This window comes from Culex pipiens, chromosome 1 (assembly GCF_016801865.2).
Source record: "Culex pipiens pallens isolate TS chromosome 1, TS_CPP_V2, whole genome shotgun sequence".
NCBI classification, from domain to species: Eukaryota; Metazoa; Arthropoda; class Insecta; order Diptera; family Culicidae; genus Culex; species Culex pipiens.
The window spans coordinates 58,223,671-58,248,285 of NC_068937.1; the positions used below are offsets into that span (position 1 = coordinate 58,223,671).

The 24,615-nt window shown below is 40.6% G+C and overlaps 1 protein-coding gene across 6 annotated transcripts in view; it reads right to left on the reverse strand.

Moving 5' to 3' along the window:
* Positions 1–704: 704 nt before the first annotated feature.
* The window catches only part of LOC120423051 (serine-rich adhesin for platelets), a 62,609-nt gene continuing 38,698 nt past the window's right edge, over positions 705–24,615 (reverse strand). For 5 of the 6 annotated variants that reach the window (XM_052706496.1, XM_052706488.1, XM_052706490.1 and 2 more), the window contains 6 exons: positions 24,321–24,500; positions 24,004–24,150; positions 16,628–17,006; positions 16,139–16,267; positions 11,440–12,424; positions 705–1,515 (listed from right to left, as the gene is read on the reverse strand). In XM_052706496.1, the coding sequence (XP_052562456.1) occupies positions 11,526–12,424; positions 16,139–16,267; positions 16,628–17,006; positions 24,004–24,150; positions 24,321–24,500 (1,734 nt within the window). In that variant the 3' untranslated portion in view covers positions 705–1,515; positions 11,440–11,525. The remainder of the gene's footprint in view (positions 1,516–11,439; positions 12,425–16,138; positions 16,268–16,627; positions 17,007–24,003; positions 24,151–24,320; positions 24,501–24,615) is intronic. The other variant, XM_039586723.2, reaches the window with a different exon arrangement.

Below are 24,615 nucleotides of genomic sequence, written 5' to 3' on the forward strand. Positions count from 1 at the left end.
TATTTATCTTAACAAAATTTCTAGAAAATACTAATACAGCGAATTTTTATTTTCAAAATAAATATTTGAATTTAAATCAGCATTCAAAATTTACGAATTTTTCAATCTCGTATCGATTGTTGAGCGTATATGAATTTTTAATCTATCTAAATTTTAAGGAAAATGATTTTGATTTTGATGAAAAGAATATTCTGTGTAAACACTATCAAACGATAAAAATAATGTATTGTGTATTTGATGACACAACATATATTCTGAATATTTTTCATTTTAAAAAATCTGTTATTTATAAGGAAAATCGCCGAGCTGAATGATATTTTCTTTTTTGAACTAGTTCTTCGATATAATTATTTCGATAATTATAATACGTGTATTTGCACATGAGAAAAAAAATCTAATTATGAACACTTTTTGAAAAAGTCTTTGCTTTAATATAAAATTTTTAATTTTCATTATTAAAAATATTTGTATTTTTTTATATTGCAAGATTTTCGCTCATTGCAGAGTATTATTTAGAATTCCAGTTTGTAAGAAGAATACCATGTGACATAAGTTTGGTGGGATTAAACCTAGAAAGGGGGGTGTGAGAAGGGGGGGGGGGGGGTGAGGGGTGACACCGGGCAGCCCGCCCCGGGTGACACCCGGCCTTAGTACGCCTCTGAATCAAGCAACTGTGATATCCATCTCCGCGATTTAAAACATCATTATTTACACTTTATAACTTTTTATTAACCATTTCTAAAAACATAAAAAATAAATACAGAAAAAGAAGAGAATATACAATGGTGTTAGCTGCTTTCGCTAAACAGTACCACCTTCAGACCATTTAATGGTAACCTATTAGATAACAGCATAGGGTAGTAAATTTAAATAACGGTTCACTAGGAAATGATAAAGGGCTTCATTTCTTTTTCTTTTCAACTCACAATCACTACGACATTTTTGCTTACTAATCCACTGTCTAATGTAATTCGCTGGAAATCATTTCAACGCTTAAAACTATGTTTGAGTTTTACTTTTTCTATAAGTCGGTCTGATTTTCATGCATTTTCTGTTTTCCCGCTTCCCTATTGTCTAACCTCTAAAATATGAGCACTTTTCACTAAAACGTAGACTTTAGTGGCCGAGCCGGCGTCGTGTTAAACAAATGGGTGAAAATCAAAAGTGAAAAATGTAAATATTTCCACCTGCACACAAACCCACGTGGTGGAAAGCTCAAGTTTGCACGCAGTCATCGTTGCAAAACGAAAAAAATAAGGCAAGCTAGGAAAAACTACCGGCTCCCCAGACTGGCGGAGTTTCCAGTTGTTGTTTCTGTTTATGATGACTAATATCAGCCCCTACGACGACGATTGAGGGGTGGGTTGCTTCTGTTTGAGTATTGCCGTTTCGCGATTCGATCACACCGCTGGAATGTGGAACACGTTGATTGCGTCGATGATAAGAAGAGGCAGCTTGCTGTTGTTGTTTTTGTTGGGACTTAGCCTACAATTATTTTGGCGTAGTTATCATCATCTGAAAGAGAATTTGGGAAAGGTGATGTAGATAAATGTGTGTTTACATTGCTTTGATACTTTTCAATGGTCAAATATGGCCGTTACTGAAAAAAGTGACTTTGCCCATACAAAATCGTATGGAAAATGTGGCCTAATGAGCTCAAGTTTTCGTCCAATTTACAGTTGCTCATAAGTTGATAAAAAATAAACTCAAAATTGTTTTTTTAATTCCCAGCTGGATTCAAATCAACTGTACCCCTCGCTTTTCAAATTGCATAAATTTTACCGTACTAACCAAGCAACTATCCTTTTGTTTTTTTTTTATTTTGTTTGAGTTGTTGCGGAAATGTTAGGTACCGCCAGTGGGGATGACTATGGGTGAAAAAACGATACACCACTCTTAATTTATTAATAACATTTTTTTTTAAATAACATCGAAAATCTTTTAACGTAGAATTAATATTAATTATTGTTCTTAGAAAGTTTACTAACATGTTCCCAAAATATGGTGGAATTTGATGAACTCTACCTTAAATGCCAATCGTTTGAAAATTGACACAATCTAACGCCATAGAGAGGTGGCAACCATTTTGACAGAATTTAGTTTCATTGAGAAGATCCTGAGAAATGGTAAAATACATAAAAAATCACTTGGACCCATTCTCACCTCCCAGACCCAATGTCTCCTCACTGACGGTAGTAAAAAGGTGCAGGTGGTTATGTTCTACATGACCAATATGACAAAGAACTTTGTACAAAACTCTAAAAATTATCTATTTTTATTTGTATTTTTTTAATTCTTTGCCAATTTATTTAATCATTAATAATTAATTCTAATTTAATGTTTTCAATCATTGGCACCTCTGTGGAAATAAGTTACCAAAAAACGAAAATATTGCCAAAACAAGTATTGTTCGGAAAATGAATTTTTATACCCATAATGTCCCAATTTGTATGGTTCCGTAAATGTCCTCCCGGGATAACCTTCCCCAGGGCAATGGCCACTCCGGGTGTGGCCAATCCTGTCAAAATGGCCATTTTCATTACCAGTATCAAAAACCATGAATTTTGATACCCATATTGCCCCAAGTCGTATGGTTCGATAAATGTCCCCGGTAGAACCTTCCCTCAGGGCAATGGCCACTCCGGGTGTGGCCAATCCTGCCAAAATGGCCATTTTCATTACCAGTATCAAAAACCATGAATTTTGATACCCATATTGCCTCAAGTCAAATGGTTCGATAAAGGAGAACCTTCCCCAGGGCAATGGCCACTCCGGGTGTGGCCAATATCCTACCAGTTTGGTCCCAACTCCATTGCCCCAAATCATTCTGGTTTGCGGGTAGTCGTCCTAACAATCTTCATAAGAACAGAATTCCTCCCAAGTTGGTGCACAACCTGTGTCTTTCAATGTGTGCATGTGTGTGTGTTTGTGTGTGAGCAATAAAATTACCACCGTCGATCCGTCTCTGACGAATTTTCAGTCAAAACTAAATTGTTCAGAGGCTATCTGTTAGCTTATATACACTGAGCAAAACTTACACAGCTCAACGAAGTGTTCTACACATGATCTGGCCCTGCTGTACAGAGCACTCAAATATCATTCGCAAAACACTTGAAATTTCGGTGATTGGTCATGAAATAATGTCAATAGCCAAACACTAGAATTTTAAATGGCGTTGAAAAAAAAGTACGTACAAGCGATTTACAGGTTCTCGCTTGCTAGTCGTGCACGCTACCACTGCGCCGGCCGGCCAGTTGAAGACGGGAGTGTTTTTTGTGCTATTGGTTCTTGCCTCGCTTCTAGCCTTCGATGAAAGTCGCGCAAAAATCAAACAGTGAAACACATTCAATTCATTTGGATAATCACGTTGACTTTGAATAGTGCCTGTTTTGGGTAGATCTTAAGATCATTTTCAAGTGTTTTGCTCATCACTTTGAATAGTTCAAGAAGGTGGGACAAATTCATGAGCAAAACAATTGGAAAGCTTGAGCCACCCGAATGAAAATAACATGTTAAAAAATACCAAAAAGTCAACCGCCCAAACACTTGCATTTGATAGTGGTTTGGATTGATGTTGAAACACAAACCAATTAGATCTACGATGTGACTTTATTCAATCATTCAAGTGTTTGGGCACTTGAATAAAAAGTGTGGCATATTTTCAGTGTAGTTCGCATGAAATATGGCAACAGTGGTGCAACATTCTCGCGTGACAGTTCCATTAAAGCAGGAGACGAGGCAAAATTTGCGCCATGTTGCCGCATTTCATGCGAACTATATAAGCTAACAGATAGCCTCTGAACAATTTAGTTTTGACTGAAAATCCGTCAGAGACGGATCGACGGTGGTAATTTTATTGCTCACATACAAACACACACACATGCACACACACATGCACACATTGAAAGACACAGGTTGTGCACCAACTTGGGAGGAATTCTGTTCTAATGAAGATTGTTAGGACGGCTACCCGCAAACCAGAATGATTTGGGGCAATGGAGTTGGGACCAAACTGGTAGGATATTGGCCACACCCGGAGTGGCCATGGCCCTGAGGGAAGGTTCTACCGGGGACATTTATCGAACCATACGACTTGAGGCAATATGGGTATCAAAATTCATGGTTTTTGATACTGATAATGAAAATGGCCATTTTGGCAGGATTGGCCACCCCCGGAGTGGCCATGGCCCTGAGGGAAGGTTCTACCGGGAGGACATTTACGGAACCATACAAATTTGGGCAATATGGGTATCAAAATTCATGGTTTTTGATACTGGTAATAAAAATTGCCATTTTGGCAGGATTGGCCACACCCGGAGTGGCCATTGCCCTGAGGGAAGGTTCTACCGGGGACATTTATCGAACCATACGACTTGAGGCAATATGGGTATCAAAATTCATGGTTTTTGATACTGGTAATAAAAATTGCCATTTTGGCAGGATTGGCCACACCCGGAGTGGCCATTGCCCTGAGGGAAGGTTCTACCGGGGACATTTATCGAACCATACGACTTGAGGCACTATGGGTATCAAAAGTCATGGTTTTTGATACTGGTAATGAAAATGGCCTTTTAACAGGATTCCCAAAAAAGTGTCCACGTGGTTTATGGATGGTCCCTATCTGTAGTTTTGTTGATGCTGAATCTTAATCCTTGGCAGACAAATTTTCTCGGGAACCAGTTTGGGACATTTGCTTGTTATATATCAATTGACCGGAAAATCAGTAAGTAAAGAAACAATTGATTTTATGGGTGATTTCCAAGGTGATTTCTAATATATCATTTCACAGCTCCCTAGATTTCGCTCTCAGAACGTACTTGGTCCACCACGACTCGCAAGCGTGTAAAACTGAATTGAAATAGGTGTAATATTGTTTCTCAGTGTAGACAAATTTGCCTGCTGTGTCTCGTTCATCATGCCGGGTCCGGTGGTTTAGTGGTTAGCGTGGTAGCCTCTAAATCCCAGTATGGCCTGGGTTCAATCCCAGACGGACCCGGTGGCATTTTTCGAGACGAAATTTGCCTGATCACGCCTTCTATCGGATGGGGAAGTAAAACGTCGGTCCATTTGCGTAAAAGAGGCTATGGGTGACTCACCACACATAACCTTCGGACGCCTAGAAATGAGCAGAAACTTGCAACAGAGCCCACAAAAGACCCGGGGGTCGTTAAAGTGGATTGCTTTGCTTTTGTCTCGTTCATCAGATTGATTAATCTGTTCCGGATTACGCAAGCCAGGAGTTGATTCGGGCCACATGCCTGTTAGTGGTCCATCTGATGGCTGATCCAGTTCTTCAAACATTTAGTCCGGAAAATGTTCCAACGCAGTCTACGAAAGCCGAGTTGGACAAGGACGCAAACACGTTGCTCCCGTAGTGTGCTGTAGGGACGTCGAGCACTCTCCGGCCAATTTCCAAGCGTCGTTCTGGTTCCGGAATCCGTTATCCCAGCAAACGGAGGTGAGAAACAAACTGGCAGCAACGGATGGCAAGCGATCATCGATGGCCGTTTCCGTCGCACCCACTCCGGGGGCAACGGGCGCATGTTCGACATCCAGCAGTGCTCAAACACCATTAGCGAGCGGGCCTGACCTCTCCGGAACCCGGCCGCCGTGTGTGGAGCGTGATCCAGCCGCTCGGGGATTCTGGAGAAAGCTTCTTTTATTAAATGGATGTTCCGGCCGAGGAAACGAAAGGCGACGTTTATAGGCGGTTATTAGTGAGGAAGGTTGGTTGAAGGTGTTGTTCAAAAACAATCGTTTTTAACTAAGATTTTTTTAACATTTTTCTAGCTTCCTACGAACCGAGGAATAAGCATTTGTCTTTGGTGAGGTCACCGGATTAACACTTCTTCAATCGAAATGGCCGGATTCACCGCCTGCGGTAGAAGCAGTTGAAGTTCCACATTTTCCGCAGGTCAAGAATCCTACCCCGAGCGGTCCCAACAAATAGAATTCAACCTCGCTACCCGACAGCGACGAAAACAAGATGCACTACATGGATGTTTGGCTTGGCGAGCATGGCAACGACTTGGCCAAGGCAACGGAAGACGAAGAGGACGCCGACCGGGTGTTGAACATAGTAGGGGGTTAGCCGGAGAGAACGAGCCAACACGAATGCAATTCGATTTCGCTGCCTTCGAGCTGAAACCTGAGCCACCACTGGGAGATTCGCCAATGTCGCTAGTCGTGTAAACGGTTAACACCGACAATCCCCCTAGTCTCCGTTACCGGAAGTAGAATTCAGCAACGATACATCCATCTCTCTGCCACTGGAGATTCGTGGCCTGATGTACTGCCTGGAATTGATGCAGATACCGGTGGAGAATTCGTTTTCTGAACGTCCCAGGAGTGCACCAATACGCCGATCAGGATTGACGATTGCGCGGTACGGACGGTGGAAAATGAGCATCGAAAGCAGTGGCCCTGAAAAGGCAGCCCAACTTGCAGGTCGTGTCCCACTTCATGCAAACTTTCGGCAACATTGTCCAACTCGCGCCCCTTATTTCCGTGGTTCCCCAGCTACGAAGTGATCGGCCAATACTTTGGTCATTGAAGGATGACCTGTGTGAGCTGGGCCATTAAGTCGGCTTTAATTTAGCGAGCGTTCAATCTCTTGTACTAAAATGAAATGAAATAGCAACTTAACTTAGTTTAATGTTATAATAAAAATGTTATGAATTTGATGCCATTTGCAAAATGTCATGTCCAGTATCAAAAACCATGAATTTTGATACCCATATTGCCTCAAGTCAAATGGTTCGATAAAGGAGAACCTTCCCCAGGGCAATGGCCACTCCGGGTGTGGCCAATATCCTACCAGTTTGGTCCCAACTCCATTGCCCCAAATCACTCTGGTTTTCGAGTGACCGTTCTAACAATTTTTGTTAGAACAGAATTCCTCCCAAGTTGGTGCACAAACTGTGGCTTTCCATGTGTGCATGTGTGCAAATTACCACCGTCGATCCGTCTCTGACGGATTTTCAGTCAAAACTAAAATGGTTCAGAGGCTATCTGTTAGCTTATATAGTTTGCATGAAATGCGGCAACATGGCGCAAATTTTGCCTCGTCTCCTGCTTTCTTGGAACTGTCACGCGAGAATGTTGTACCACTGTTGCCACATTTCATGCGAACTATATAATCTAACAGATATCCTCTGAACAATTTTAGTTTTGACTGAAAATCCGTCAGAGACGGATCGACGGTGGTAATTTTATTGCTCACACACAAACACACACACATGCACACATTGAAAGACACAGGTTGTGCACCAACTTGGGAGGAATTCTGTTCTAATGGAGATTGTTGAGACGGCTACCCGAAAACCAGAATGATTTGGGGCAATGGAGTTGGGGCCAAACTGGTAGGATATTGGCCACACCCGAAGTGGCCAGTACCCTGAGGGAAGGTTCTACCGGGGACATATATCGAACCATACAAATTAAGGCAATATGGGTATCAAAATTCATGGTTTTTGATACTGGTAATGAAAATGGCCATTTTGGCAGGATTGGCCACACCCGAAGTGGTTGTCCGGTAGGAACTACTTCAGAACCTTCCCTCAGGGCAATGGCCACTCCGGGTGTGGCCAATCCTGCCAAAATGGCCATTTTTATTACCAGTAGTGATCATTGCCCCTCAGTAAAACCATGAATTTTGATACCCATATTGCCCCAATTTGTATGGGTCCATAAATGTCCTCCCGGTAGAACCTTCCCTCAGGGCAATGGCCACTCCGGGTTTGGCCAATCCTGCCAAAATGGGCATTTTCATTACCAGTATCAAAAACCATGAATTTTGATACCAATATTGACCAAATTTGTATGGTTCCGTAAATGTCCTCCCGGTAGAACCTTCCCTCAGGGCAATGGCCACTCCGGGTGTGGCCAATCCTGCCAAAATGGCCATTTTCATCACCTGTATCAAACACCATGAATTTTGATACCCATATTGCCCCAATTTGTATAATTCCGTAAATGTCCTTCCGGTAGAACCTTCCCTCAGGGCAATGGCCACTCCGGGTGTGGCCAATCCTGCCAAAATGGCCATTTTCATTACCAGTATCAAAAACCATGAATTTTGATACCCATATTGCCCAAATTTGTATGGTTCCGTAAATGTCCTCCCGGTAGAACCTTCCCTCAGGGCAATGGCCACTCCAGGTGTGTCCAATCCTGCCAAAATTGGCATTTTCAAATTTTTATTACCATGATCAAAAACCATGAATTTTGATACCCATATTGCCCAAATTTGTATAATTCCGTTAATGTCCTCCCGGTAGAACCTTCCCTCAGGGCAATGGCCACTCCGGGTGTGGCCAATCCTGCCAAAATGGCCATTTTTATTACCAGTAGTGATCATTGCCCCTCAGTAAAACCATGAATTTTGATACCCATATTGCCCCAATTTGTATAATTCCGTAAATGTCCTTCCGGTAGAATCTTCCCTCAGGGCAATGGCCACTCCGGGTGTGGCCAATCCTGCCAAAATGTCCATTTTCATCACCAGTATCAAAAACCATGAATTTTGATACCCATATTGCCCAAATTTGTATGGTTCCGTGCATGTCCTCCCGGTAGAACCTTCCCTCAGGGCAATGGCCACTCCAGGTGTGTCCAATCCTGCCAAAATTGGCATTTTCAAATTTTTATTACCAGTATCAAAAACCATGAATTTTGATACCCATATTGCCCAAATTTGTATGGTTCCGTAAATGTCCTCCCGGTAGAATTTTCCGCAGGGCAATGGCCACTCCGGGTGTGGCCAATCCTGCCAAAATGGGCATTTTCATTACCAGTATCAAAAACCATGAATTTTGATACCAATATTGACCAAATTTGTATGGTTCCGTAAATGTCCTCCCGGTAGAACCTTCCCTCAGGGCAATGGCCACTCCGGGTGTGGCCAATCCTGCCAAAATGGCCATTTTCATCACCTGTATCAAACACCATGAATTTTGATACCCATATTGCCTCAATTTGTATAATTCCGTAAATGTCCTTCCGGTAGAACCTTCCCTCAGGGCAATGGCCACTCCGGGTGTGGCCAATCCTGCCAAAATGGCCATTTTCATTACCAGTATCAAAAACCATGAATTTTGATACCCATATTGCCCAAATTTGTATGGTTCCGTAAATGTCCTCCCGGTAGAACCTTCCCTCAGGGCAATGGCCACTCCAGGTGTGTCCAATCCTGCCAAAATTGGCATTTTCAAATTTTTATTACCATGATCAAAAACCATGAATTTTGATACCCATATTGCCCAAATTTGTATAATTCCGTTAATGTCCTCCCGGTAGAACCTTCCCTCAGGGCAATGGCCACTCCGGGTGTGGCCAATCCTGCCAAAATGGCCATTTTTATTACCAGTAGTGATCATTGCCCCTCAGTAAAACCATGAATTTTGATACCCATATTGCCCCAATTTGTATAATTCCGTAAATGTCCTTCCGGTAGAACCTTCCCTCAGGGCAATGGCCACTCCGGGTGTGGCCAATCCTGCCAAAATGTCCATTTTCATCACCAGTATCAAAAACCATGAATTTTGATACCCATATTGCCCAAATTTGTATGGTTCCGTGCATGTCCTCCCGGTAGAACCTTCCCTCAGGGCAATGGCCACTCCAGGTGTGTCCAATCCTGCCAAAATTGGCATTTTCAAATTTTTATTACCAGTATCAAAAACCATGAATTTTGATACCCATATTGCCCAAATTTGTATGGTTCCGTAAATGTCCTCCCGGTAGAATTTTCCGCAGGGCAATGGCCACTCCGGGTGTGGCCAATCCTGCCAAAATGGCCATTTTCATTACCAGTATCAAAAACCATGAATTTTGATACCCATATTGCCCAAATTTGTATGGTTCCGTAAATGTCCTCCCAGTAGAACCTTCCCTCAGGGCAATGGCCACTCCAGGTGTGTCCAATCCTGCCAAAATTGGCATTTTCAAATTTTTATTACCAGTATCAAAAACCATGAATTTTGATACCCATATTGTCCAAATTTGTATGGTTCCGTAAATGTCCTCCCGGTAGAACCTCCCCTCAGGGCAATGGCCACTCCGGGTGTGGCCAATCCTGCCAAAATTGGCATTTTCAAATTTGTATTACCAGTATCAAAAACCATGAATGTTGATACCCATATTGCCCCAATTTGTATAATTCCGTTAATGTCCTCCCGGTAGAACCTCCCCTCAGGGCAATGGCCACTCCGGGTGTGGCCAATCCTGCCAAAATGGCCATTTTCATCACCTGTATCAAAAACCATGAATTTTGATACCCATATTGCCCAAATTTGTATGGTTCCGTAAATGTCCTCCCGGTAGAACCTTCCCTCAGGGCAATGGCCACTCCGGGTGTGGCCAATCCTGCCAAAATGGCCATTTTCATCACCTGTATCAAAAACCATGAATTTTGATACCCATATTGCCCCAATTTGTATAATTCCGTTAATGTCCTCCCGGTAGAACCTTCCCTCAGGGCAATGGCCACTTCGGGTGTGGCCGATATCCTACCAAATTGTTCCCAATCATTTCGATATTTCGGTGACCGTTCTGGCAACCGTCAATAACATCTTGGACCTTCTCTCAAGTTCGTGCACCACCTGTTTCTTTCAACGTGTGCGTGTGTGTGTGAGCAATAAAATTCCCAACGTAAGGTCCGTCTTTGATGAAAGTCTGTTGGACACTAAATCCTCCAGAGGCTAACTTTTAGCTTAAATAGTTGGCACGGCATCCACGCAACAAACAAAGAATGTCACGCCGAGGGCATGCGACGGTAACGCTACATTTTCGAAAAATTTTGCATTGACACCGCAGATAGAGCTTTAAGACAAAGTCCTTTGTCAAAACCGCATTTTTTAGATCATCCTAGCTCGTCACCATAATCACCTAACAACTAAATACCAGCAATTAATTTTTTATTGAATGAAAAACTATGTTGAAAACTATGAATTTTTACACTATTATGGCGAAAGAAAACTTCTATGTGCTTTTGCAATACTAAATTCCTCGAAAAGCAAGAAAATCAATATCAGTTCGACAATGAAGTTTGAATGTAAACCGACATCAAGCTGGCAAATATAAAACAGAAATACTGTGTTTGTCACTTGGGTCAGCATGCTGCTTGTTTCCATACAAGTGATTTCAGCTCTTGACTGTGCATGACAATTACGATAAACAATTTTTATTTTTAAGGTGCAAATGGGCTTCTCCGTTATGGATGAAGTATTTCAATTACAATACTAAGAACGTAAAAAAATCTTCTACAAAAGTGCTTGATATGAATGTGTGAAAAGATAAATTGAAATCGAAGAGTTTCTAGATTTTCAATGCTACTTCTATCTAGTGCTTTCCTTCATCTCGTAGGCTACGTGTGGGCGTGTGTTTGTTTGGTGTGAGTTAGTCAAAATGTACGCTCAAATGATCAGAGACACACTTTACCTGGATCTCGTTATCGCGCGCTTGGGTTCAATGGTACACTAAGTCCAAATGACTAAAAATGGTTGATTCGTCAGTCGTCCCTTGGTCTACGTGGCAGTCTTCTCTGTTTGGTCACTTGAGCTGCTACTGGCACTAGTACTGGCTGTCGTCGTCGTAGGCGGCTTCAGATGACCGTCCTTGTCGTCCGATCGTCGTTCCAGGTCGTGACTCGCGATGTGTTGGGTCAATCCGGCAACGTCCACGGGGTCAGTGATTTCAAATGTGAGCGATTTTTGCACCTCAATCCCCGGGCCGAACTTTTGGCTTAGATCGTGCAGTTGCTGTTCATGGACCGAATGGTGATCGTCGTCAGAGGAGTGGTGATCGTCACGGAATCGTTGTTTCTGGTCCCTGGTCAGTGCGGTAGGCTTCGGAGGGGAAAGGTAGGAGGACAGGGAGTTGGTGCTGGTGGTATAGCTGGTGACCTTCGATCTAGGATCGGGATGACTCGAATGAGACTGATGTGTAACGATCTTCTCTTTCTTACCGGCCATCTTGACACTCATCGAGCGGTAGATGTCATACGATGGTGGATATTGAGGTTCCGACTCGGACTCCACGTGGTACTGGCCACCGTTAAAAGGTGCTCCGAATGCGGTCACCACCGATTGGGAATGCGTAACGGACTCAATAGGTCCGTGAGGAGCGCCGTATAACGGAGGCAGGTAAGCGTTATTGCTGTTCTTCAGGGGTTTGAATGGTGGGGGGAAGGGATCATTCGGGATGTCGTATTGGGAAATTGGGGTGGCCTTGGGTTGCTTCTCGTACTTCATCGGTCCCGTCGCGTGGTGGTAGCTGTTGTAACTGTACCCGGTCGATGTCGAGGGACTGTTGTGAGAGGGAACTTTCTGGTTCAGAATTTGCCTCAGAACGTCGGACGCCTCAACGACGGATGTCGTTTTCCCCGGCAGTGTGTAGTGGTGGTGGTGTGGTGCCGATGAATAAACTAAAAGATAACTGCATTAGAAAGGTTTGAACATGCAAATGGATACCGAACAGTAATAACTGTTGGAACCTTCAAGTGGATTTAAACATTAAGTACAGTTCTTTTAAATCAGTTGGCTAAACAGCTCATAATCTATGTAAGAATTTAATTTTTAGGCAATACCCAATAATAGTTGTAGTTTATAATGTTTTGAAGGAACTATCGATGTAACTCATGCAATACTTGGTACAGGTGTGTTTCAATGAATGTATAGAGCCTGTCCATTAGCGTGGTTCACGTTTCTATGAAAAAGACAAAAGTTGTTATTTTGTCTTGCATCAACCGGAATTTCGTTCTTTTATGTCCCCAGAAGCACTCCTGAAAATTTGAGCCCATTTGGTAAGGTCTAGGAGCTCCAGTTTTAATTTGAAATTTATATGGGATTTTGATTTATTTTCCATGGGAAACTATCTTTTTTTACATTGTATTAGGATTTTTTTATAAATCGATGAAATGACTTGATTCTTATAGTAGGAGATAGGTTTTGAACTGGGGAACAACTTTGTAGAACATACCAACATGCTAGGAAGTGACCCTTTAAAGATACAGATACTTTTAGATGGTGGCTTTTGAAAGGGCTTTATTTCTGTATCTTTAAAGGGTCACTTCCTAGCATGTTGGTATGTTCTACAAAGTTGTTCCCCAGTTCAAAACCTATCTCCTACTATAAGAATCAAGTCATTTCATCGATTTATATAAAAAATCCTAATACAATGTAAAAAAAGATAGTTTCCCATGGAAAATAAATCAAAATCCCATATAAATTTCAAATTAAAACTGGAGCTCCTAGACCTTACCAAATGGGCTCAAATTTTCAGGAGTGCTTCTGGGGACATAAAAGAACGAAATTCCGGTTGATGCAAGACAAAATAACAACTTTTGTCTTTTTCATAGAAACGTGAACCACGCTACTGTCCATGTGGATCAATTGGACCGCGCACTGGATTGACAATTCAGAAGTTGCACAAATCCCTAGCAGACGCAAAAAAACTAACTGTCTAACTGTTGAAGGCCCCCATGACACTAGCCATGGGGCCTTCGAACATGACCACCCGTCGCTTGGTTTGTTGGGTCCCTAGGCTGTTACGTCACTTCGCTTGAATTTTTGGTCGAAACTAAACTTTTAATCAGGCTTTGGAGGTAAAGAACCATTCGAACACTTGTTCAACATTATACGCTTCGAAAACTTTACCTGTCAGTTGTTCTCTTTTTGGCTTTGCAATCACGCAAATGTTATGTCGAGCAACTTATCGTTTTTCTTAAAGCGTTAAAAGTGTTTATCTACCGTATTACTTTATTTAAGTAGGCTGTTAGTACAGGCCCTCGCCACAAATAAACAATCAAATTACAAATTTCAAAAATTCAATCATTGAGCAGGTTATGCAGACTTGGGCACGATGCAGTATGCAAAATAGAATTATGAGATTCAAATTACCGCACGTTATGAGTTAAAACAACGGAGTGACAACTTTAAATTAAAGCTTTATGGTTAGTTGATCATTTTACATCTGTCTGATTTTTATGTTTGCAACAACGTTAACGGTCAAACGTTGGTGTGAATGATTTTTTTTTATTGGCTGTGGTAACGATTTGCCAGTGAGAACATTAATTAGTGGATTTCATGATAATCAACGGCATTGAGAAGAATGTGATTATTATATGTGCCACGAGACCAGTACCAGTGATGGATAGCTTTACTCAATCAGTTAAACAAACATTAAAAATTACACAATAGCCTTATTTCAAATAGCATTGCGAATCGGTCGAATGTGATACAACGGATAGTTGATTTCATGTAATGTTATTAAAACTCAATAAACTAACCGTCAAGAAACCAATTTTTTGTCCAAACAGTTTAATTTGAATTTCTATCCACCCTGGAACCATCGTTCCGGAAAACCGCAAAAAGTGTAATCATCAGTGGCCAACCGCCAGACCGCCAGGCTGCTGAAGCGGCACTCATCCGTCACAAGGTGCATTTACCGTACATCACAGCTACACCCACATCGTCGTCATCAACCACGTGGATCGATTACGGCAGAAAGCAAAAAAAAAAGGCATTGCAGTTTTACGGCGGATGCACCTGCACACACGGGTTCAAATGGCACACCACACACCGCACAAAACCCATGATTGTCTTAATCGGTCATCTGTGCGGCCGGCTCTTGCTTGCTGTTGTGCGATGGCATTCATTCATTCATAAAATGTTCCCACAGCTGCTACCTGGAAAACGAGCGTGGTTCTTCTTCTTCCGCAATACCACTTAAGCTGTTCCATTCATAACTCGAGTGACTTTGTTGGTTTTATTGGGCAACCAGTGGGTGGTGTTGATTCTAACGATTTTATGACAGGCGTTCTTACAGGGAAATTTTGCATACAGCTGCTTAACTGATTGATAGCAGACCAGTCATTTTCTTTTTACATATCCACGAATAACTTATATAAAATAAATAATAACTAAACATTTTCTTTTATCATGTCCACAAATAATTCAATGAAGATTGACTATTAAAAAACTAGTAAACTGTTTGAACACTTAAACTAACAAGCGCGCGAAAAACATTGAAAAAACAAAGTTTTCCTCACGCTTGATAGTTAAATTTATAATTACGAAGAAAATAAAATAAATACTTAATTTTTATGATGACGAATGACCATGGTAGATTAAAGTCACCTTAATTCAATAAACAACAACATAATTTTTAATAGAATTTGGCATAAAACCTAAAACATAAACACATTTTAAAAAAGGTGTTTCTTTGTAAATAATGGCAAGAGTACACAACATACTTCTATTCACTTTTTCAAATCTGTTCCAACCAACCATGGCTTATCTGGAGCTGCTTTAAATTCGGCAGGAATGAAGACGCAGTGGATGCCAGACCGTCCACCACTTTTTGAATCTTTTTAAGGTTTGAAGTCAGATTAACGAATTTTCATGTGGTCTGTAATGTTTTTAAATTTAAACATTGGATGTGAAAAGGGTGGGGTTCAATATTTAAATAATTATAATTATTATTCTCACATTGCAATGCCATGAATTGATACATCGGACCGAAAACGAACATATTTTTGGATAAGTACCCTTTAGCACGTCAATATTTATTTTTCAACTTAATCACTTTGGCAGCAATTTTAAACCATAATTAATCATTTAATTATTGGGCACCCCATTTATCCAGAACCAATTTTGCATCGACAATTCAATTACGAAAATTTTCACCCAAAATGTGACCGTCATTACTCCCCGTCGGGGTTTCTTTCCAGAGTGATGGCGGTGTGCCGATGGCATTTTGTCCCAACCAGGTCCACACATGCTGCAACTGGCATAATCTCATTAAAATATGCGATAACATGTCAGGAACACATTTACACAAAGAATTGCTCACTCAGCCCAGTATCGGCAACCGTCGAGTGTATAATGTGCATCGAAATGCAAGCCCTGTGCCCTCTGTGAGGTTGTGTAATCCATGGATTACGGTTTGAGGAGGAACAACAAGAGTGTTAAAGAATGTTAAATCTGTTGATTGTCATGCAATTTCTGGGTGTCGTCCTGAAATAGAGTTTGGTTATTAAATGTATCAGATACACCATTCATTAAATGGTTTTCAATTGAGCATATTTTCACTGGAAATTTAAACATAAAAAAATTTTTATAATCAAAATAAATCTTACCATCAGACTCGATTTCTGTACCATACGACGTCAGGGGAGCCTTGTAGTGAGCAGACTGCTTCGGAGGAATGTACGAGTGGGACGAACTGTGAGTATCATAGCTGCTTGGTCCCTCGTAGCTGGTGAAGCCTGTTGTAAAATAATGTCATATTAACATTACTTTAGAAAAACGCGGTTTCAAAAACACTCAACAAGCGAAAATTTTAAATTTTGAGTAGAACTTTTTTTTAACTCTAGATGTGTACAATTTGAAAATTACAATGATAATTTTTAGAAAATTATCAGAATTAAATAAATATTTACTTTTCGGAAATCCTGAAATATTTTTTGCAATAATCGTGAAAAATTGTGTCGACAGGTTAAATAAATTGATTCGGAACATGATGCTCATGTTATAACACCGTACGTGATAAAATCTTCAAATCGTAATTGGGTGTTACGCCGCTCTAATTGGGATGGGCAAGTAGTAATAGCCACGTGCGCACTTACTTTCACTGGACGGTCCCGTGTGGTGGCCGGACGAAGACGACGACGATGATGAACCGCCGGACGATGAAGATGATGCCGACGAAATCAGGCTGGACGACCCAGACGACAGCGATCCACTCAGCTTAGCGAACGGATGAATGACGGACGAGTGCGACGGCGCCGGGACCAGGTGGGCCGACGAGGTGATCTTTTTGCCCACGTTCGAGACGGCATCACCACCGGACGCGACGACCTTGCCGAGGCCGCTGATCGCGTAACCGGAACCCTTGATGAGCTGGCCCTTGAGAATCGTGACGCCACCGGTGATGGCCTTGACCGCCTGGAACAGCGTGTTCAGGATGGACTTTTTCAAGCTCCAACCGTCAAAGTGGCTGTCTTCCTGGAAAATTGGTGGGATGTTAATTGGCATTTATTTACGGTGAGGAGTAGTTTTTGATATGTTTTTCATTTTTGCCAAATTTTAATAAGAACAATAAATTTAGAAAAAGTTGGTTTGGGTGCAACGTGTTGTAAAACGTCTTTTAGGTCATTTAAAAGTCATTTGAATAAGTTTTTAATCCAATCTGGTAAATCAACATTAGAATGACATTTCCGAAATATAAAGTGCTTTGAACATCTGTGTGCGTCCACGGGTTGTATAAAATTAATCGTTTTTTTTGTACGATACTTCTAATGTTACTTTCAGAATATCTTTATTTATATTATATCTGAAAAAGCCTTAATGAGCTGACCTTAACTAATTAATTTTACCAAGCTTATGTACGCATACTTTAATTTCAGTATTTTTTGTATTCGCATTAAAATTTTAAATATCAATTTAATGTTTCAAGATGAATGCAATCAGCATTCCAGAGATACAGTATGTAAAAAAAGTATTTACACCCCTTGAACACAATGCACATTTTGTGATGAAATATGTAAACAAAATAAAGTTTGACAGAAACCTAGTACTACGTTTTGTTTAGAAACTCATGCTGAACATTTTGCTACAAAAAGCTCATGAATAGATGATTTCTATAAAAAGTTATATAACAAATACTATTACAAAAATCAAAAAAGGTGCAAAAAAAGTTTGTACACCTTTCGAATAATAAAGTTATTTGTTGACAAATCACCATGAATCCAGTCTCCCAACTCCAAATAGGCATCCTTGACTAATTAAAAAAATAATTTGGATTGAATATAAAGTTTACTAACTACTTAGTATATAAGTTTATTAAACTCCAGAAATTCTATATAAAACTTATCTAAACATAATCTTGCAAACTTTTAATTTAACTAAATGTGAATATATTACCATAGAATTGCTAAATAAATAATTTGAAGTGGGTAAAACACCATTTTGGGGGTTTTTGTATCGATAGAATAGATTTTTCGATGGAATTTCGTACCAACCCGGAATTACGTCGTCGGAAAATCCGCCGGCATCCGAACCGGTCCACGATTCACAAGTCAACCTATGTGGCATCGGATAGGACATAAAATTTCCGATCTTTTGATACCCAAACATGTAGGTTTTCTATAAAACCCACGTTTTTAAATACCTAGATAAAAACGTTGTTGTGGTTTCGTTTGAGCAACCTGCCAAAAATGTATGGAATTTCGTAATTTTTGTTCTCATGGATCAAACTTACTTTTTGCCCAGGTATTAAAAAACCTGGGTTTTACAGAAAACCTAGATGTTTGGGTATCAAAAGATCGGAAATGTTATGCCCTTTCCGGTGCCACTTAGGTTGACTTGTGAATCGTGGACCGGTTCGGATGCCGGCGGATTTCCTGACGACGTAATTCCGGCTTGGTACGAAATTCCATCGAAAAATCTATTCTATCGATACAAAAACTTGCAACGATAAATCTATTCTATCGATACAAATACCCCCAAAACGGTGTTAAACCCACTCCAAAATGTTTATTTAGCAATTCTATGGTAATATATTGACATTTAGTTAAATTAAATGTTTTTAAAATTAAGTTAAGATAAGTTTCATATAAAATTTCCAGAGTTATATAAACTTTTATACTAAGTAGTTAGTAAACTTTATATTCAATCCAAATTATTTTTTTAATCAGTCAAGGATGCCTATTTGGAGTTGAGAGACTAGATTCATGGTGATTTCTCAACAATAACTTTATTTATGTTAATTTTTCGAAAGGTGTACAAACTTTTTTTGCACTTTTTTTGATTTTTGTAGTAGTTATCTATCTTCTTCTATATATATAAAAAATTTCGACGGTTTTGTTCGAACGCGAATCAGTTCAATACGGATCGTCGGATCTAGGTGCTTTTTGTTGCGTTGGGTTCGTATAAGCTCAAGGAAGGTTCTTACGCCAAAAAGTTACAACTTTGGCCACTCTGGAACCGATTCCGGAAAATTTGCAGATTGTTTGGGAAAAGTTACGTAAAATCATATTTTGATCACAGGAGGCTGAATAAGCAAAAAATCAAAAAACGTCAACAAACGAAAAAAAGGCAGAACGAAGTTTGGCGGGTAAGGCTTGTTGTTATATAACTTTCTATAGAAATCATCTTTTCATGCGCTTTTTGTAGCAAAATATTTGGCATGAGTTGCTGAACAAAACGTAGTACTAGGTTTCTATCAAACTTTATTTTGTTTACATATTTCATCACAAAATGTGCATTGTGCTTAAGGGGTGTAACCAGTGTGTCTGTAGTGTTCGATATCGGTGTGACTCGTCGCGTATTTGTGTAAATGTAGTGCCAAGAGATGTTCGTGGTTGTCGACGGAAAGCTACCTGGACGTCTCCCAGAACGACTAGTCCCACGCAGTGCGTTGTTGCCGCTAGCCACCACCAGATGTCGTCGTGGAAAACATCGCACGAGAGATCAGCAGGGGGTGGCGAAAGAGGGCGAAAAGAGAGGAAAGTTGGCGGGTATCGGATCAGGGGGGTTCAGGACGAAGTGGCCAGGATTGCGCCATCATTAAGTCCGGTGTTGTACGACGAAGGAGGCTGTCGTCAATCGCAGCCGAAACCGAAGGCCAGTGTCCCGGAGTTGGACCAGCGGCCGCAGTGAACCTGACCGTGTCAGGAAGTGCCCGGAACCGTGCAACGTTCCGCGGACAGCGAAGAGCAGGAGCTGCTCGAAATTTGGACATCCCAGGTAGGATGATATCCCCCACAACAATCCCCCTAGTGAACCTTGATCCCGACCGCCATCGCGCTAACGCCATCTTCAAATCCCTCTGCCCTAGGACCTCTCGGGTTTTACCCATAGTTTCCCCGTGAAACCCCGTTGGTTTCTGCCCTGGCATTGCCATAACCGGCCCGGCAGACCAACCCTGAAACCACCAACCGTCAACCCGTTGGTCGGTGCGTCGCCAAGCCGCCACGTAACCTCCGTGTCCCAAACCCGGACAATCCCGACGGAGGCGCTGCCTCGTCGAAGCCTGCAGCACCGTTACACGCGCAGGAAGGACACGGACGGCTGGCGATAGGTCCGAGAAGCAGCAGCAGAAGTCGGAGGGTCCATCCGACGACCGAGAAGCCACCCCCGTTGGCGTACTGCAGGAGGAGCTCAACGGTCATCCGGACGGAACAACGACGACCGCAGTGCAGATCGGGGCCCCGCAGCAGATCAACGGTGCACAAGGAAATAGGAAGAAGGATCGTGTGAGGTAGGATCTAGTAAGTAAGGAAGCAGGAAGGGAGACGTGCTAGTAAGGAGGAAGGAAGTGCCCAATAAACTGTCGACGAACTGCGTGAAATAAAGGTAGTTTTTCCTTAGTCGATCGCGAATGTTTTCTTGGCCTAGCGTAACTTCGAGCGTCATGCCGATCCTGGGTTTTGAAGGAGAGTCCCATCGGTATCTGGCTCTACCCATACTGGAAGCACAGCTCAGCAACCTCAAGTTGTTATAGGGGTGTAAATACTTTTTTTACATACTGTATATCAAAAATGTCTAGCTAAACCACATAACTCTTTCGTTGATATTGTCACTGTTCTAATGTCATTATATCTCGTGTTCACGTCCAACGTCAACGTGCATGAACTATTTATGAAGTGTTCTTTGTGTAGTGGAATGTTGAAATGGTAGTATAGGGAACGAGCGTAGACGCCAGATAAAAGCCAAATTCCAGTAATGCAAAGAGTTTTGTGAACTGCAGCATGTTTGGAACATCAGGTACATCTTAACACTTCGTCGCCGTCGTGCTAACTTGTCGGACGTGCATTTTGGGCCAAATTGAGTTAAGAACGCCATTTTGTGCAGCTCACAATGCCTCACCTTTTGACCTTGACAGATCCCCAAAATTCGATTTCAATCCTGAGATATTCAACGAAATCCGAAAAAACTCCGTGCATTTTTGTCACTTTCCATATGAAAGTAGATTCAATCTTGTCGTGCTATCTTGTCACTCCCTGAAAATGGATGTAAGTGTGACAAAGGGCAAAGGGATTTCAGGTCAGAACGCGTTTGACGCACGTACAAGTTAGACTACCGTGAACATTTGTAATTATAACTCGGGACTCCAGCAACCAACTTCAACCAAACTTCGGGACAATGCACAGAATGTTCAGCCAGACAAAATGTGTTTGTTATTGTTTAATTTGCGTGCTTTCGTTTTTGTTTATTCAAGGTCAAACAATAAAACGCATTTTTCTCGGAACGTCAAAACGGCGTGTGCGACAAGATAGCACGACGACGTCGACTTGAAACTAGAGCGTCCAATTTCCCGTCCAGGGAAAAAATTTCTCGGGGATTCCCGGGATTCCTCTAAAAAATATTTATCCCGAATTCCCGAAATTCTAGTGAAAATTCTTAAATTTTGGGCACCAATGTTTTACAACTACAAAAAAAAAAAACAATGGCAGAACCTAATTTGATTTTATTCATTTCAAAAAACTGTCAATTTCATGTCAAGGTTTTTTTCAGATAACATTTATTTCTGGAGCATTAACAACTGGGAATAGATTTTGGTTTTTTGTTGTGCAACATAAATAAGTATATAATGACATGAAAATAATCTATTTTATTTTTTGTTAATCTTTTTTAACGGAACCCCTTCCGGCCAAGATCAAAACTGAGATTTGTTTAACGTTTTTGTTTACCGTGGAAGAAAATTTAATTAAGGGTTGAGCAAGAAGAGTTTGTTCAATAATATTCGAGAAATTTCAATTTGAGCACTGGAAATACCAAGGGCGTAAGAGGATTAAATATGAAAAACATGTATCATTTAATTTAAACCACTTCTTGCACAATGAACATTTTTTTAAGCTAAGTCATTTGTTGAGCTGAATACCATGCAACAATATTTTTCAATATATTTGAAAACTTTGGGTGATTTCTTGAAGTAGTGTTTCAAGTGAAAAAGCACGAGAAGTTAGATTTTTAAGGTAAATTCAATTATAATCTTCTGAAAAAAAGATAGTTGCCATGAAAAAAAAAAATTCTGCATGATTTTTTTTTCATTTTCAATTTTATCTCAAGTTGGTCACAGAGACAAATTTAGAAGCAATTTCATGGTTGTGAAGCATGGATTTTACTCACTATCCAAACACTTTGATTTAAAAAATAATGCTTCTCAACAAAAAATGCAGATGATAATTTTTTGATTTGGTTCGACAGCATAAAAAATTAGATAAATTAAATATTTTCTTAAAATTGCATGATTTTTTGAGTCAGTCAAGCCATTAATTGATCCTCACACCCATTTTGATCATTATGATCGCTATTTTATACAATTTTGTTGCAAAATATGGTTCAAAAGCAAAATCAGAATAATTTTTGATAAATTTCAAATTTCCCGGGAATTTTGCTGAAAATTTCCCGTTTCCCGGGAATTTTGTAAACCCGGGAAATTGGACGCTCTACTTGAAACAGATGTCATTTCTTGGACCACTTTAAATGTACTGAATTTTTGTCAAGGGGCTTTTTCAACCATTCATACGAATGCAAATGTCGTAATACTCGTGAAATTCATTCTACCAATGTTGAGTGACTTACTCAAGATTTCAATAGTTTTATTATGTTCACTCAATGCATTTATGTTGCTGTTTTCCATTCAGAGAACTCTTCAAAATCAACCTCCAGGAGCGTTCCGGATATGTGAGCATTTCCTCGAACTCGTAAGGTATAAAAAGTCCATTTGGTGACACTTTGCTCGAAAGCCGTCACAAAAGTGGTTTTCCGTTGTTGTGTAGTTGTTACCCCGAACTCAGAGAGCGAGATGGCAATAAGCACACTCCTTAATGCTTGCACGTTCAAGGTGAACTGATTTTCCGGAAAGAGCTTTCAGCATTGTATGCCCCGAGCTTGCTCGCTTGCTTGTTTGCCTGCCAGTGACAGGAATTGTTCTCGCGTACAGCGATGTGGGGGAGCTGAAAAAAAGCCCCAGAAATTGGACGGCGCCGACGACGATGTTGTTTTTCGTGTAGTGGCAACACGTGGAAGCATCTGGTGGATTTTATGCTTGAGTCGTTAAAATAAAAGCTTTGGGAGGCATCAGTTAGTTTTACACTTTAGCTCAGAAGAATAACAATAACATTTTCGAGAACTATGGCACGTTTTTATTTATATTTGTGTGGCATGATTGGAAGACCAAAATATGTTTTTAAATTTTACTTTGTATTTTCTAAGAGGACTTCTTACATTTTTGACATATAACTAATAAAAATACTGCTTCATGTAGGCTTCAACTACAGTCCAGACTCTCTTATCCGAAGGCCTCGGAAAAATTTCACTTCGGATAATCAAAACTTCGCATAATCGAATCACGAAAAAACTTTTTTTTTCGTTGTCCTATTTCTGATTGTCGAGCTTAGGTATGACCCTTAAACTACGCCTAAGTGTATTAGAATGTTTAAATCCAACATGGCGGCCAAAATGGCGGTGATGAGGAAATACTGAAGAAAAAAAATCCATTTTGTAATTTAATTAGCAAATCTGACTAAAATGGGGTCACAGAACTTGAATTTGATGTTAAAAGTAAGAAAATAAAATAATACGATTTTTTTTTTATCTAGAATCGATTATCCGAAGTCCCATACAAACCTTCAGACAATCGAACTTCGGATAATCGAAACTTCGGATAATCGTATCTGGACTCATAATTGACAAAATAAAGAAAATAAATTAGTGACATTAAAAAATCTATTTCGTACTCAAAAAAGTCAATGTTTAAATAAATTTGTATTGATTTATTTGTTTGCTATTTTAATGGCTGAAAGCATGTTTGGGTTTTTTGATACTAAATTATGATAGGTGAAGCTGTAGTAAATTTTTGAATTGATATTTTTTTGACATTACTAAAACTAAATTTTCAATTGCAGATAATATTCAACTTGTGAATTATCATTTGCTATAATATTTATAAAATCAGCTTTAAAAACGATGGCCAGATGACGGTGGTGCAACTTACGTGTGGTTTTTCGTACGAGTGTCCACTGGAGGACGACCCCCCGCTAGAAGACCCCCCGGAAGAGTGCATCGCGAGCGAAGAGGAAGCCGTTCCGGCGCTGCTGGCCGCCAGTGAGGCCGACGCCCGTCCTATTCCCGATAGCAGTGTCTGAAAGGTGCCAATGTAGTGATGGTGAGGTGACAAATGTTGTTTTTTTTCGGGTGAATATTTTATTCAGTGCAGTGGAGAGGAAATTAAAAAATGTTTGTTTGTGTGTGTGTGTGAGGGTGAGTGGGTGAAAAGTGCTCCAGTTGTGCCGTGCTGCCAACAATACTAACGCTCTTGAGACCGGAAACGAGATTGAATCCGGACCGTTTGGCCCGGAGCAAATCGGCACGGGCCATGGCATCGTCTTTGGTTGCTGGAACGACTTCCACAATTTCCACGTCGTCTAACGCTGTGGTTGCGGGCTTTGGCTGCACCAGCAGTGGCAACAGTGCCACTATGAGAAATGCAACCTGGGAAAAAGAAAGAGAGAAGGTAATCGAATTAGTTGAGTTAATGTTTACTTTAATAACTTGGGGCAGTATTTGATAAATTTAAAATGTTTTAATAATCATATTTGCAATTCTT